General features: G+C 35.0%; 3 protein-coding genes across 5 annotated transcripts; 2 read left to right on the top strand and 1 right to left on the bottom strand.

The window, feature by feature from the left end:
- Positions 1–987: 987 nt before the first annotated feature.
- Positions 988–5,162, top strand: LOC140967965 (transcription factor GAMYB-like). 3 transcript variants are annotated; one of them, XM_073428776.1, is made up of 4 exons: positions 988–1,658; positions 2,846–3,194; positions 3,728–4,687; positions 4,848–5,162. In XM_073428776.1, exons 2-4 carry the CDS (start codon positions 2,847–2,849, stop codon positions 4,860–4,862), a joined length of 1,323 nt encoding a protein of 440 aa, XP_073284877.1. In that variant the 5' UTR covers positions 988–1,658; position 2,846; the 3' UTR covers positions 4,863–5,162. The 3 variants fall into 3 exon arrangements, with proteins under 3 accessions (XP_073284877.1, XP_073284875.1, XP_073284876.1); XM_073428774.1 differs by having other exon boundaries at positions 989–1,658; positions 3,728–4,697; XM_073428775.1 differs by having other exon boundaries at positions 989–3,194; positions 3,728–4,697.
- A 468-nt stretch (positions 5,163–5,630) lies between these two features.
- LOC140967966 (uncharacterized) lies at positions 5,631–7,457 on the top strand. The gene is made up of 3 exons (XM_073428777.1): positions 5,631–6,485; positions 6,613–7,155; positions 7,278–7,457. Exons 1-3 carry the CDS (start codon positions 5,697–5,699, stop codon positions 7,371–7,373), a joined length of 1,428 nt encoding a protein of 475 aa, XP_073284878.1. The 5' UTR covers positions 5,631–5,696; the 3' UTR covers positions 7,374–7,457.
- Positions 7,458–9,811: 2,354 nt separating this feature from the next.
- LOC140967968 (cyclin-dependent kinase C-2-like) lies at positions 9,812–13,902 on the bottom strand. Its single transcript, XM_073428779.1, has 12 exons — positions 13,612–13,902; positions 13,193–13,274; positions 12,976–13,066; positions 12,856–12,885; positions 12,551–12,660; positions 12,355–12,427; positions 12,150–12,270; positions 11,932–12,049; positions 11,080–11,219; positions 10,939–10,996; positions 10,725–10,795; positions 9,812–10,621 (listed from the first exon to the last, which is right to left on the bottom strand). The coding sequence occupies exons 1-12, from the start codon at positions 13,719–13,721 to the stop codon at positions 10,069–10,071; spliced, it is 1,557 nt and encodes a 518-aa protein (XP_073284880.1). The 5' UTR covers positions 13,722–13,902; the 3' UTR covers positions 9,812–10,068.
- Between the last annotated feature and the right edge of the window lie 661 nt (positions 13,903–14,563).

Genomic DNA, 14,563 nt, shown 5'->3' with positions numbered 1-14,563 from the left:
AGAACATAAGCACACTGGAAAGACTCGTCTTGATACGTTGAGGACAGTCGTCGAATTTGAGACGTTTCAAAAATCAATATGACCAATTATGTATTACATACACATAAGTTGGGTATGGATCTAAAACATTGTGAGTCTTATCATTCGTCTCTATAATGAGTGAAGTTTTCACTTCATATTCAATATTCTAACAAAATAATAATTGTTAATCTACCTCTGTACACCAAAACTATGAATTGTAATCAATCTCTTGCATTCTTTTTGACATTATATCAAACTTTTGAAAAGTAAGTCGATCCAAAATGAAAAATATAAAGTAAAATTTAGAAAATAAATTAAAATAAAAAAGACAATAAAGTAAATAATTGAAGTACTTGACTGATAGTTAGTTCAGTTGGACGGCCCCCCCGTAGTAGAATTAGACCACAAGTACGTGGGTAAAAGGTACATCCAAATTTACAAGCCTACGTACATGCATTAACATAGGAAGACAATTTCTTGAAACTTCAAGGCCCCTCTCCCAACTACCCTCGATTTATATTTTGATTATAAAATAATATTTTTGACTTTTTTTTTTAAGTTTGATAGGAAAAAAGATTTGTCTTACGAAATTAATATGTCGCGTAAAATAAAAGTATTATAGATAGAAGACGACGGATAAAACTGACTAGAAATGGCAAATAATATAGTTTTGTATGGAATAAAACAATAATTGCCTACTGAACAGCTATTATGGGTAATAATTCCGAGTGGGTCTCATGTGAGACCGTCTCACGGATTTTAATATGTGAGACGGGTCAACCCTACCCATATTCACAATAAAAAGTAATACTCTTAGCATAAAAAGTAATATTTTTTCATGGATGACTCAAATAAGAGATCTTTCTCACAAATACGACCCGTGAGACCGTCTCACACAATTTTTTGCAAATAATTCATTAATTGTGCCTATTAAATATCTAATCTTAGATAAACGCAAATTAGAATTAAATCTCCAGCTTCCCACTCTCCTCGGACTATTTTCTGCGTGCCTTCGTATAAGTTTCCGAGTTTTCAGAGAGCTGGCTTTCGCTTTCTTCTTTTCCCTCTCACACACGGCACGCGAGGTTACGTGGAGAGAGCAGGAACAATGCACTAATGGCGGATCAAGCTGGAATTGTTGAGTTTCTGTGTGTTTTTTTGGATTTTGCTGATGAATCTACAACTGGGTTCTTGATTAATGCTCGAATTTTCTCCTCTCTCTTCTTTCGCCTTGTGATCTTCTAGTTTGGTTTTGTCTCCGATTGACTGTCTTGTTTATGTATCAGTGACTACATTTTTGAATAAGTTTATATTGTTGTCTTTCCCCTGTTGAAACGACTTGGTTCCTGGAATTCGTTTCTCCTTCGTTATGGGTCATCCAAATCTAGAACCGAGAAAGATTGGTCGAAGATGTTTTTGTTTTCTCACATCCTTCTGATTTGTTTGCCCTTCTAGAATTTTCAGCTCTGTGTTTGTGTGTGAGAGAGTTAATTCAGGCTCAGATTTAGGTTTGAGACATTTATCTTCTTTTGTACTTTTTTTCCCTGATTTAATAAATTATTTTTGAAAACCTATACTCGCGGATTTCGTCGCAAGGAAGCGCGTTGCATTTCCTTCAACAGAGTTCTGATATCAAGGTAACGAACGTGAACGAGACTTGTTATTATTATTTACGTGATTGCTTCTTTCGATTGCCGTGATTAGTCTTGCATGCTTTGAATACATTGTACTTTATGTTGTGCATGTTGGTCTGTTTATGTACCGCAGTTGAACGATTCTCGAACTGATTTGTACTTTTCTGAGATAGATCTTGGGCATGGCTAATCTGTATTAATATGCTTATTTTGAGTAGTCCAATCTTTTTCCTTCATCTTTGGATGTCATTTTGGTAGATGATCCTTGTTTTGTCAAGAGACTTCGTCTTTTGGAATGCAATTTTACTGTACAGGGTGGAGGCTATTGTTTTCTTTATTAAGGAGATTATCAGTATAGAAGAAAATTATGCATTCATCAACTCTGAGAAAAATAAATAAAATACTGGGTTTTTCTTTTTATGTTTTATGATTACAAGAGCATGTAATTTAATTTGTTACCTAACTAGCAAACTGTTCTAACTAATTAACTGTAAACGTGATCTCTAATATTCTTAAGAGTACAAATTATTTTGCAAAATTATTGTGCATGTTTTATGGTTACGGTGCAGTTCAGCAGTAAAGCATTATTCTTGGTGAAATTTATGTAATGCTGTGTAATTGAGGATTAAAAGTGATGGTTTTTTTTATTTATCTAGTAAAATCGTCATTCGTGCTGTATGTACTGGTAGTCTCACACACAAAATATGCTTTGATTTTTTGTTGCCTACCCTGTTTGCGGTGATAAGTTTCTATAGCTGGTGCATCTGTTCTGATTCCGGTAGCACCTTTTGTTTGACACCACATTATAGTGAGTTTGACTTCCAAGGATTAGTTTGGATGATGATCCATGAAAACTAGTGTTTCCCCCCCTTCTTTAGACTTAATTATTTAAAGAGTGATGCATTAGCTATTTTTATGAGTTTACTACATTTATTGGTACGTTATATACTGTCAAATAACTAGAAATTGTTGCTTTCTATCTTCGTGTCTTGTTAACATGTTTGCCTGTGTTACATTTTACTGGATTAAAGTTTTCTCATGGTCTTTAATATAATCTTGTTTGATTTTGTTATTTTCCCCAGCGTGTTTTAAACAGTTGCATCATGTTATCTGTAAGAATTTGAGCTTTCTTTATGAATTGCTGCCTTGCATACTATTATTGATATTTTCCCTACACATTTGGTGATTAGTATGACAAGTGACAGTGAGGACATGATGCCAATGAATGGTGAAGATTCACCATTAGAGGATGCAAATGATGGAGGAAACGTGGGAGGAAATGTTTCACTGAAAAAGGGTCCCTGGACTGCTGCTGAGGACGCAATTTTGGTTGAATATGTTACCAGGCACGGAGAGGGGAACTGGAATGCAATTCAGAGACATGCGGGGCTTGCCCGCTGTGGAAAAAGTTGTCGTTTGAGGTGGGCAAATCACCTTAGACCTGATTTGAAAAAAGGTGCATTTACTTTAGAGGAAGAGAACCTTATAATTGAACTTCATGCCAAAATGGGAAATAAGTGGGCTAAAATGGCGGCTGAGGTATGCATTAGTTCTCTGTAATGTTTTCACTTAGTACGAAATATTTACCGGTGGTCTATCTGTTGCTGATTGGATGTCCTACTTATTACCTGTTTTATTTCATATACTTCTACTTAATTATTTTAGTGTAAAGGACATAGAAAGGAGCTGCTATGTTAATTTGATGTCTGTTTATGTTATGGCACCCTGTTATGTATTTGTGTGTGGTCTTTTCGTTCTACTCATGTGGATATTTTACTCTCTACGTGTGATGTGGCATATATGCTAATGGTTTACATTAAATGAGCGAAGTATATTATAAATCGGTTCTTCTGGGTGGGCTATAGTGTGACGTTGTCCTGTTATCCATTTATCTATGGTATTTTCATTCTAGTCATACAGATACTCTACCTTTATATGTGATACAATAGATATGCTAATGTTTACCCTTAAATTAGTAGAGTATGATGGCTCCATTATTTTTGAAGAGCTTCGGTGCTATTTTACTGATTTTCTTGTTCTCATTCGCCCTGTCGTATTCCTTTTCTGTTTAGTTACCTGGACGCACAGATAATGAGATCAAGAACTACTGGAACACAAGAATCAAAAGAAGGCAACGAGCCGGGTTACCAATCTATCCACCTGATTTGCATATGCAATCATTTAATGAGAACCAACAAAATGATGATAGTAATACATTCTCATCTATGGAAGCACCGTATTTTGACTTATTGCCATTTAACAACTTGGAGATTCCAGAATGCAATGGTTTTGACCCCAATCAGCAGGTGTATTCTGTTGACAGCCAGCTAGCACAAGATCGATACTTTTCTTTCCCAAACGAGTCTTGTTTCTCATCATCTCATCAATCCAAACATCCTCAAGGGTCCGAATGTTCGCTTCATGGTTTAAATCCCGTTGTTAGTAACATCACCCCAGACGTTAGTCAACATCACTATGATGGTTATTTGCCAACTGCCCATTCTTTTCAATTCTCCTCTGCATATGATTACAATTCAAATTCTTATAATGGATCATCCGCAAGTGCACTTCTTGGCAGCCATGCCGTATTAAATGGCAAACCTTCTTCTTCTTCAGAGCCTGCTTGGGCAACGAAGCTGGAGCTCCCTTCACTCCAAACTGAAATGGGTAGTTGGAGCTCACCCTCTACCCCATTGCCTTCCCTTGAGTCTGTTGACTCATTAATTCAAACCCCTCCAAATGAATCATGCACTCCGGAATGTAATCTGTCACCGCGAAACAGTGGTCTTCTGGATGCAGTACTGTATGAATCACGAGCTATGAAAATCTCAAAGAAGAACAACCACCAGCAGACTTCAGATTCTTCTGGCATGGACGATTATATAGTGGATGATTCATCACAGGATCTCCAAAAGATGGGATGGGAACCATATGGTGATTCTGTTTCTCCTTTAGGCCATTCTTCTCCTGCGGTGTTCACTGAAAGTACCCCCATCAATGGGAGTTCATGGGATGAATTGGAATCTATCGAGGTCGTGCCAGGTCTCAATGCTTTATTTTATAAATATACTTCTTTTGCTTCACCTTAGTTTTTATTTCCTTGTGGAAACATTCTGTTTTCATTTCGATTTCTCTTCTTTTTAAAGATTTTGGTTTTAAGCTGTGCTAAAACAATTGCTCTTTTATTTGAAGGATACAAAGATATAGAAGCGCCCTACCTGGCGTCAATGTCACACAATTCCTACAGACAGAGAACAAGCGACTTGATTTTGTCGAGGCCAGATTTCGTACTTGCCTCAAATGCATTTGGTCTTCATAAAAACCACATAAAGGACCATTCCTTGCTTAAAACATACAATTGGGATGCTTCTTGGCAATGATTCATCAGCTCTCGACCTGAGTAATTAAGGTTCACGTGTACAATTCTTGTGCTTGGAATGCACTCATCTTGTAAATGCCTTTTGACAGTTTTTCTGCTTTCCTTAGTTACTGATATTGTGATACTCGGGAAGTCATGACTTTGTAATTCACGAACAATTCTGTGCTGTTTGGAGTTTGCGTATCTTTACACTTTAATTATTTGTTTCACGTGAGCAGTATATATACTAGTGATTCTTTGTCACTCAATAGAATCAACAGTTTCTCTGGTTTTATGCATAATATTGCATTTGCAGTTGATAAAAGCTTCCATGTTAAGGGGCGCGATTGTATCCCTTAGTTGAAAAAAGAGAAATTTTATGTCTTACTTTTAATCGCTTCATTTGAAGATTTTTTTGAGCTGCATGTATACGTCTGAGATGATATTAGTTTTGCCATTCGAAGTACGAAAATCATGTTTCTCGCACGAGAAGACTTTAAAACAAGTTAAATCGAACTTGCTGCATGAAAAGTCTCAGTTTATGGGGAAAGAAAATGAACAGCATGTGATGCGTCACACGAATTATCAATTCAGAAATTAAGCAAGGCAACTTCCATTCACATTAAAATATATTCACATCCAAATTCCAATCACATTGATTCACGACAATTCAAATATCATCAATGGCATCTCCAACGTTAAGCAGTGATTTATTCACCATCACCAAAACCCTACTGGTTTCCCTCCTGATTCTTTATCTAATCCTCGTTTCTCTTTTCAACACACAAAACCCTCATCTTTTCTTGATCAAATGGGCATCACCTTCTTCACCCCTTTCCACAACCTCGAACGAGCAGCACTACTCTCCGACCAATCTCAGCCACATAGTTTTCGGGGTAATGGGATCCTTGAAAACATGGCCTCACAGAAGAGGATACATAGATTCTTGGTGGAGACCGAACAAGACAAGAGGCTACGTCTATTTAGACAGGCCCCCGACCCCTAATATTCTCCCATGGCCTCAAACTTCCCCACCTTACCGAATAGTCGATAACCTCTCTGAACTATTTCGATACACGAAACCTCGTTTTGAGCTCATGCCTAGGATGGTACATGGGATTCTTGAGCTTTTCAGGGAAGAACACGAGAACATGAGGTGGATTGTGATGGGAGACGACGATTCAATCTTTTTTGTGGATAATATAGTTGATGTTCTTGCAGGATATGATCATACGAAGTATTATTATCTTGGGTGGCATTCAGAAAGTGTTGTGGCGAATTATTGGTTCTCGTTTGATCAGGCTTTTGGAGGTGGTGGGATTGTTCTGAGTTTTCCTTTGGCCAGAGCTTTGGTTAGAGACATGGATGGGTGTTTGATTAGGTACGCAGGGAGTAGCTCAGCTGATTTGATAACGATGACTTGTATTGCTGACATTGGAGTCAATCTCACTCCTCATAAAGGGATGCATCAGGTACATGGATTTAGTTCCAAGTCTCCAAGTTATCTAAAAAACACTATGGTATTAATTAATCTCTATTGAATATGCAATTTTTATGGTTTCAAATATCCGACATTCTCGAGTCTACTTTTGATTGCAGGTGGATTTACGGGGCGACTTCTCCGGATATCTGTCAGCACACCCAAAAGCACCCCTTATGATCTTCCACCACTTCGATGCAATGGATCCCATCTTCCCGTCCAAGGATCGTTTCGAATCCACGCACCACCTCATGAAGGCAGCTGATGCGGACCAATCCCGCTTGCTGCAGCAAACCATATGCTACCACCGCCGGAGCAACTGGTCTATCTCCGTTTCTTGGGGCTACTCGGCACATATCTATGAAAGAATTTTCCCTCGAAGCTACCTGCAACTGCCAATCGAGACGTTTCGGCCATCAGCCAAAGGTCCCAAGCCCCCATTTTTCATGTTCAACACACGGCCAAGATCGAGTGATCCTTGTGAAGCTCCTCATGTTTTCTTCTTTGAGTCCATTTACAGGAGTTTTTCGGGTGATGAATTTATTACGAATTATCTGCGAGCCACGCCTCGTGGATTGCCGGCTTGTTCGTCAACTGGGAATCATTCTGCGGATTATATATTTAAGATCCAAGTGTTTTCGCCAGCAAAAAAACGTCTTCGGGTACGTATACTTGTGCATATACATACATATATAAATATATACATATAGATGCATGTGATTTTATCATTCAACGTAATTAAGTTCATGCAAGTATTTGTTATTCGTTTAATTTTCCTGCACAGGTGGATAGAAGCGAGTGCTGTGATATCGTAGGGTTAGATGATTCCAAGGCAGATATCAAATTTCGGGAGTGTGGGATTGACGAGATTATTTCTTAGTTAGTTTCTATCTAAGTAAGATTTCTTGTTCCAATTAAATATTGGTTTTAACTTCTTTTTTTTAAAATAATAATAATAATATTGGTTCCAACTTTAAGAAATACACTAAATCAACGATAAATAAATAACATCTCTAAATAATTTTTTTTCCTGAATCTTGACATTTGCTAAACTAATAATTTTGATAAATTAATAATATAATAATTTTTCAAATTATCCTTATAAATAAATTAATTTTTTTAAAAAAAAATTACAACCATTGTTAAAGTAATTTAATAAAAGATGACTATATTGTTATTTGTTTTTTAAAAAATTAATTCCATATTGTTGATATTCTATTCTTATTTGTTAATTTATAAGTTATATTAATTTGAGTCAATACAGTGAATATTATTTAATTATTATAAATAATTTATATATGAAATATATCTTTTGTCACTTTATCAAAAACCATAACTAATGGTAACGATAAAATTACAATCTTTTAAATCATGTAATAATTCAAATATCATGATTCGATCATACTCGTAGTGATGCAATTATTGCATCAATAGAATATAACTTTCTTATCTTGTAAATATGTATAATAAAATTTAATTTTTGCGTTAATTGAAGAAAGATGCGAGACAATAGTAATCACAGTACAACACAATAATTTGTATGTTCGTCTAATCAAAAATAGTTTTTAAAATAATAAATTATCAATTTAATATCTTTATAAATTAATAAATTTCATAATCCCAACATTATTAATTTATAAAAATTTTACTGTATATGTGTACGACAATTCTACAAAAAGACAAGTACCTCTTGCATGAATGCATATGAGTGTATTTTTTTCCGATGGTTCCAAATATATAGCCAAATTTCTAATTTTAGTTCTTTTTTTGTTACTAATATACATCGATTAATTAAGAGGGTGTTTGCCTGAACCTATTAAAAACAATTATAACTAATCTCTCATAGTTTATACTCTGTTTTAGAAGCTTGTAAATTGTAAAGTGTTATTTTAAAAATAAATTGTTAAAATGTTGGATAAAATATGATAATGAATTTTAAAGATATTGATGTTTTTGATATTATAATATTTGTATATATAATCATTACAAAAATGATCTATTAAAAAAAAACTATTTATAATTACAATGATGATGATGATAATTATTATTATTATTATATATTCTGATTTATAATACTAAGATTTCACTATTAAGTATTTATAATTATAATTATAAATATATTAATAATAACCAACAATATTATTTATAATATTATTACTAATATTACATCGGTATTATTAATAATTATATTATAATAGTAATAATAAATATTACAATAATTAACTTGCTTGATATATTATACAATGGGGTAAACCAATTTTTTTAAAATAACTTACAAACTCTTTTCACAAAAATTGACCAAACAAATTTTGAGAGCTTGTAAGATCTCAGACAACTTATAAGCTTTGAAAATAGTATGTCAATTCTATATACATATCGTATTGTTTATATTTTATCTCATTTTGCTAAAATTGATCAAACTAATTATACCATTCAAATAATTTACTAGCCATTTGAGTAATTAAAATCGATGGTTAAATAACAGTGATAACGAATATGTCAAAGTTGTCGCGCTTCGAAAATTTTAATTTGTTATTGATGCAACCGGAATCTTTTTTGATATAATCTATAGGTGAAAATTGTATTTTTTGCACTGCATATTTACCTCATTGTGATTTTGATCATATATGTTGTCAAAATTTAATTTTAGTATGTTATCTTTGTTATTTATTTATTTTTTATATAATTTTAATCTTTTTATCTCATGAGATGATGTAACAATCTGACAAAGACTAAAAAACGTGTATTATGTCATTTCAGTAATACATATAAAAAAATAATGAAATCATCAAAAAAATAAAAAAAAAATACAAGATCAAATGGATGATATTAATGTTGATAATACTAATGTGACAACACGTCAAATTTCAAAATAATACCTTAGGATAGCTTTAACTCAACCTTTTTATCCATGCATGAATACCAGTACCGCCATCGTGGATAGACAACTTTATCGTAATAAAATGGATAATTACTTATTACAGCTAACTAATTTATTATTGTGAATAAATAGTAGCAGTTATTGAATATTAAACTGATTTACAAGTGTGCAATTATGACTTTGTTCAAATAGGGAAACAAGTAACTTTTTGATGTGTAGTTATGCCTTTGTTCTAATAGGGAAAAAGCCATTTCACAGCACCAACAGAACTGGTCAGATTGCGAATAATGTATACGCGCGATGATGTGAACCAGTATGGTAATATATTTTTGAGGAAAATAATGAACATATGACAATAAATAATGTCTGGTTTCATTTCGAATATGAGAAAACTAATCTGTGAATTCTTCAGAATGCTTCAAAAAGAAAATACACAGTTGTAGGGTAAAACCATTAAATTTGCCACAATACAACAATAATTTGTAATTTTACATCATACAATAATTAGCGTCTTACATATGTATGTCTGTGCATCAGCAAAACACTCCTTCCAGGCAGCGCAACAGTACAATGCATTCGACAAATACACAACAGCCAAACTAGCGCAGTCTAATCGTGAAATTTTCAAGTAAAAACGCAAAGGGGATGCAATGATACTACCTTTGTGTTTCATCACAAAGCAGACTAGTAGAGTTCATTGCTGCTGCCAGTTATACTGTTGATTGCGACTCCCAGATATCATATTCGAGCCACGACCAGCTCCAGAAGCACCATACTGACTACTGCCATGAGGGTAATTAGGCCCTCCAGAACTATAGCTGCTACCTCCGGCTCCTCTAGGGCCACCACCGGGCATGCCACTAGGTCCATATGGAGGAGCACGACCTTGAGGTGGATATGAACCATTGTTGTAACCACTGCCACCTTGGCCACGACTCGATTGATTATATCCTCCAGAAGGATTTCCGTTGTTGGGTGGATATCTCCGTGGCCCTGCTGAAGGTCCACGTGACTTCCCATGATGATGGTTAGGTGCCCCGGCTACCTGAGTTTGGGAGGCATGCAATGGAGGATTCGGACCTGGGCGCATCTGAGGGTGTCCATGACCAGACTGTTGGATTGGTGGAAGGCGAGAGTACTGCTGCTGATGCTGTTGTTTCTGTCGCTTGGAATTTTCTTCATGTTGTCGCTGCTGCTGGCGCTTTTTCTTTGTCTGGAACTCATGTGAAGATTCGTATTTGGGCAAGCTGATGACATGATTTAGTTTTAATAAAGGCGTTGTGAGAATAAGGGTGTGGTGCAGATGAAAACAGATAAGAGTGGATAAATGACATGTTGACAGATGGGAACCTCTTAGGATCACAGGGTAAGGGGTCTGTCCAGAAATACTCAGCATCAAGAGCATCCTTTGCTGATATTCTCTGCATACATAGTTACAGCAGTTGGGCAAAAACATGAGCACTCTGATCTCTTAAAGCATGCTTATGTGAGAGTGCTCATACAAGACAAGTATCAAGACAGAATGTAGTACGAGCAATATTTCAAAAAAATGAAGGTGATATACCTGAGATGGGTCGAGAGTAAGCATCCGATCAAGTAAATCCAAAGCATGCCGATCAAAGCTAGAAGATCGATAATTCATAATTCAAACTCAGATGGAAAAATAGAAAGAAAACCTCAATGGACAACAAAATTTATCACGTACTGCTTGAAATGCTCTCTAAGACGTCTCTTCACAAGCTTTGTTGGCTTGAAGTTGTTATACCAAGGAATCTTCGTGACTCCAGGCCAAATTTCCTCGTTAGGAGTACCGCAGATGTCAAAGATTTTATTTAATTGCTCTGGCTTCAAGAGTAAACGACGACAAATACAGTGTACAGTCACAAATACTTGATATTAAATATAAACATTACAAAATATGCAGAGGGTGAATTGAGGAAGTTCTAGTTCTTATGACATGTTTGCGAGTGTTAAATTCATCCTGTTGTAGCTGTTCCTGTAATTAGGGAACTGAAAGTGCCCTTCAGCATCATCGGCAAACCCCAAGGAATGTTGAAAAATAACAAATTCAATAAAACTATTTTGGCAATTTAATTCCGAGGGAATCTCTTCATTAAAATGAGGTTGTAACCAACCTTCTAATGATGCACACTTATCCAGAAACAAAGATCTAATTTCTCAAACAATAGCCCCACTTATAAAATATGCACATTTTTTGTATCTGAAACATCTGATTATTCTTGGTATTTTCATCTTGTTATACCAGCCATACCCACCTGCCCAAAAGAAAGAAGCAGCTATAAATTCTGGAGAAAAACAAACAAAATGACTTGGTGGCTTGGTGCAAACTTGACCTCTATATTTATGAACTGAGGGAGTTTTCACTTGTTGCTATCCCCTAGCGCTATTTGTAGTAAGTTGATTCTAAATACTGTGTATCTCAAAGGGAATGCCACATTGTTTTACGAAGTCTGGGATTTTCCAGGGCTTAGTTATACTAAAAGCCGCATATTCGCAACAAATTTTAGAGTATCAACTAACAGTGGAAGTGACCAACCTCATCCTTCCCAGGAAATATCGGTTTCCCATTTAAAAGTTCAGCGAAAATGCAACCAACCGACCACATATCAACAGCAGGCCCATACTTAGTCGTTCCAAGTAGCAACTCCGGAGGCCTAAAATATGTCGTCGAGATCACCAGCAAGTTGAGATCAAACGATTCAAAAACTAACCAAGTTTGGACACTACATGGAGGCAGGCATCCACAAAGCTTACCTATACCACAATGTAATGACACGATTTGTAAGATTGGCATTCTGATCACTTGAAAACGACCGAGCTAGACCAAAATCTGCCAGCTTCAAGTTCCCTTCGTTGTCTATCAGAAGATTTGAACCTGCAAATCAAGATATAAGACACCTAATTTCAGCACCATAAATGACGAAAGAAATTTAAGCTAAGTACTTATTTTGAATAGAACCTTTAATATCACGGTGAAGCACTTGATTTACATGACAGTAGTGAAGCCCTGTCAAAAGCTGTCGCATGTAGCACTAAAAGGAGAGCAAAATGCAAATCAATATTTTGATTGTCACTCTTCTTTTCCAAATTCCATCAGAAGCACCTGATATGCGACTAAATTAAATGGTCTTGCATACTACGACGCTCTATGCTACCTTAATTTGTGGAACTGAAAATCTCATCCCAGGACGATCAGCAAGACCAGTCAAATCATGGTCCATGTACTCAAAGACCATGTAAATTCCACCTTTGTACTTGTTACCATCTGTAGCGGCAATCGAAATGCAAAGAGTGTGAAACTATCTGCCTTAAATTTTTTGCACAGCCTAATCAACGTCTTCAGATATCAAATTATTCTTGTTACTTTATTATGGACGAACAATATTGTTGAGTTGATGCTGCGAGCATGCATATCAACAGAAGGCATACACATCAAGCACAAATAAAATCAACAATTTACCTGATGCCCCTTGCTCATCCTTCTCAGGGCCTGTAAAACAGTTACAAAGTTCAGATGACATAATCTAAATTCAGTGGATAGAGAATTTAAATTAAAGCTATCATAAACTTGAAAGATTACCAGCAGACGTTACGATCTCTTTCAACTTAATGACATTTTCATGGTGAAGCTTCTTCAATATTTTAATTTCACGAATCGCCGTTATGGGAAACTGTAACCCAGAGATGATTTTAAATCAAAAGCCATAAAAAGAACCGTCCGTAATGGGGGTGACTTTTTATTGCTAGTGTGGAACCAGCAACAGTAAGTGTCAACAGACTAAAATTAAAGATTATACCCCTTCTCTTTCATTGTCCATTCGAATTTTCTTTAAAGCGACAATTTCCCCAGTTTCAATTTCTTTTGCCATGTAAACTTGTCTGCAAGTAAAAATTAACTCGGTTTAAACAAAAGAACAACATAAGGAAAAGTTCACAAAACATCGGATCCAAGAAAAGGATTGTGCAAGCTAGTTCCTTTTCACATTTTAACAAGTAAAAGTGAGAATTTCTGTACTTGAAAAGCCCAAAACCACACGATAAAGATTGAAGCTTTAACAGGAAAAATACAATAAAAAGAGTATTACATACAATGAAATTATGAAATTAATCGTTTACTCGGCTCTGGTACAATCGGTGGCTTGCAAAGATGTCAATACTAGTACCCAGAGAAATCACTACAATTGCGATTGTAAAAGGAGATAATAGATGAGTATACCCATAGGTTCCTTCACCAATCTGCTCCAATTTCTCGAAGCAGTCAACACTTCTGGAACCCCACGCCGGAACTTCACTTACATTCAGCTGCTCAGGCGCTGCTATTGCCATGATATTCCACTTCTAATAACGGTCAATCAATTCCTTACAAGACTAGTAAAGTCGGATTTCGATCAAACTCAGCATATGTAATCGAATCCGAATTTTTAGGGAATAAAAGAGGACCGACAACGAAATTGAGTAGTAAGAAGGGTTTTCGATACTTTCTATATCTTCATTTTCTGAAATGGAGAATGTTTGGAAATATTTTTTGTTATATTTCATTTGGTTAAAATAACCTTTTTAATAAATTAAAAAAACATATATTTACTTAGTGATTATTTATATCTGTAACATAATTGTATAATTTTTTATAGAGTAAGTCTCTTTGAAACGATCTCACAAATTTTTATCTGTGAGACGGGTCAACCCTATCGATATTCACAATAAAAATTAATACTATTATCATAAAAAAATAATATTTTTTCATGGATGATCCAAATAAGATATTAGACTCACGAAATTGATCTGTGAGACCGTCCACAAGAGTTTTTATGTTTTTTTATATATAATTTAAAAAACTTTAAATTATAATATATTATAATTTGATTTGATTATATTTAAATGATAATCATATTAATAAAATACTTACAAAATAAATAATGATGCAAAATCTTTTAGCTTTATCTTTCCTAATTTAATAAATAGTAATTTAAGCAATTTTTTTCTTTTTTTTTCTTTGAACCACCAAATCAACCCTAGTTAGTTTTACATCTGGAATTTAGAGCTCAGCTTCATTTGCATTTCTCCACTTTCACACACTTCATTTTCGCGGCTTTTGAATGAAAACGAAGATGTGGGTTTAAATTATAGATTTAAAATTAACTATGGTCGAGTTAGTGGTAATATATATA

This window comes from Primulina huaijiensis, unplaced genomic scaffold (assembly GCF_012295235.1).
Source record: "Primulina huaijiensis isolate GDHJ02 unplaced genomic scaffold, ASM1229523v2 scaffold31995_ERROPOS86906+, whole genome shotgun sequence".
NCBI classification, from domain to species: domain Eukaryota; kingdom Viridiplantae; phylum Streptophyta; class Magnoliopsida; order Lamiales; family Gesneriaceae; genus Primulina; species Primulina huaijiensis.
Note: the sequence above shows the minus strand (reverse complement) of the source record. Positions and strands in the feature narration are given on the sequence as shown.

Excerpts from the sequence above, each read along its gene's own strand:
- LOC140967966 (XM_073428777.1), top strand. The coding sequence starts at position 5,697 with ATGGCATCTCCAACGTTAAGCAGTGATTTATTCACCATCACCAAAACC. Across the intron at positions 6,486-6,612 it reads CTCATAAAGGGATGCATCAG|GTGGATTTACGGGGCGACTT; the intron begins GTACATGGATTT and ends TTTTGATTGCAG. Across the intron at positions 7,156-7,277 it reads CAGCAAAAAAACGTCTTCGG|GTGGATAGAAGCGAGTGCTG; the intron begins GTACGTATACTT and ends TTTCCTGCACAG.
- LOC140967965 (XM_073428774.1), top strand. The coding sequence starts at position 2,847 with ATGACAAGTGACAGTGAGGACATGATGCCAATGAATGGTGAAGATTCA. Across the intron at positions 3,195-3,727 it reads GGGCTAAAATGGCGGCTGAG|TTACCTGGACGCACAGATAA; the intron begins GTATGCATTAGT and ends TTTTCTGTTTAG. Across the intron at positions 4,698-4,847 it reads ATCTATCGAGGTCGTGCCAG|GATACAAAGATATAGAAGCG; the intron begins GTCTCAATGCTT and ends TTTTATTTGAAG.
- LOC140967968 (XM_073428779.1), bottom strand. The coding sequence starts at position 13,721 with ATGGCAATAGCAGCGCCTGAGCAGCTGAATGTAAGTGAAGTTCCGGCG. Across the intron at positions 12,050-12,149 it reads GTCATTACATTGTGGTATAG|GCCTCCGGAGTTGCTACTTG; the intron begins GTAAGCTTTGTG and ends GACATATTTTAG. Across the intron at positions 10,997-11,079 it reads CTTAGAGAGCATTTCAAGCA|CTTTGATCGGCATGCTTTGG; the intron begins GTACGTGATAAA and ends TCGATCTTCTAG.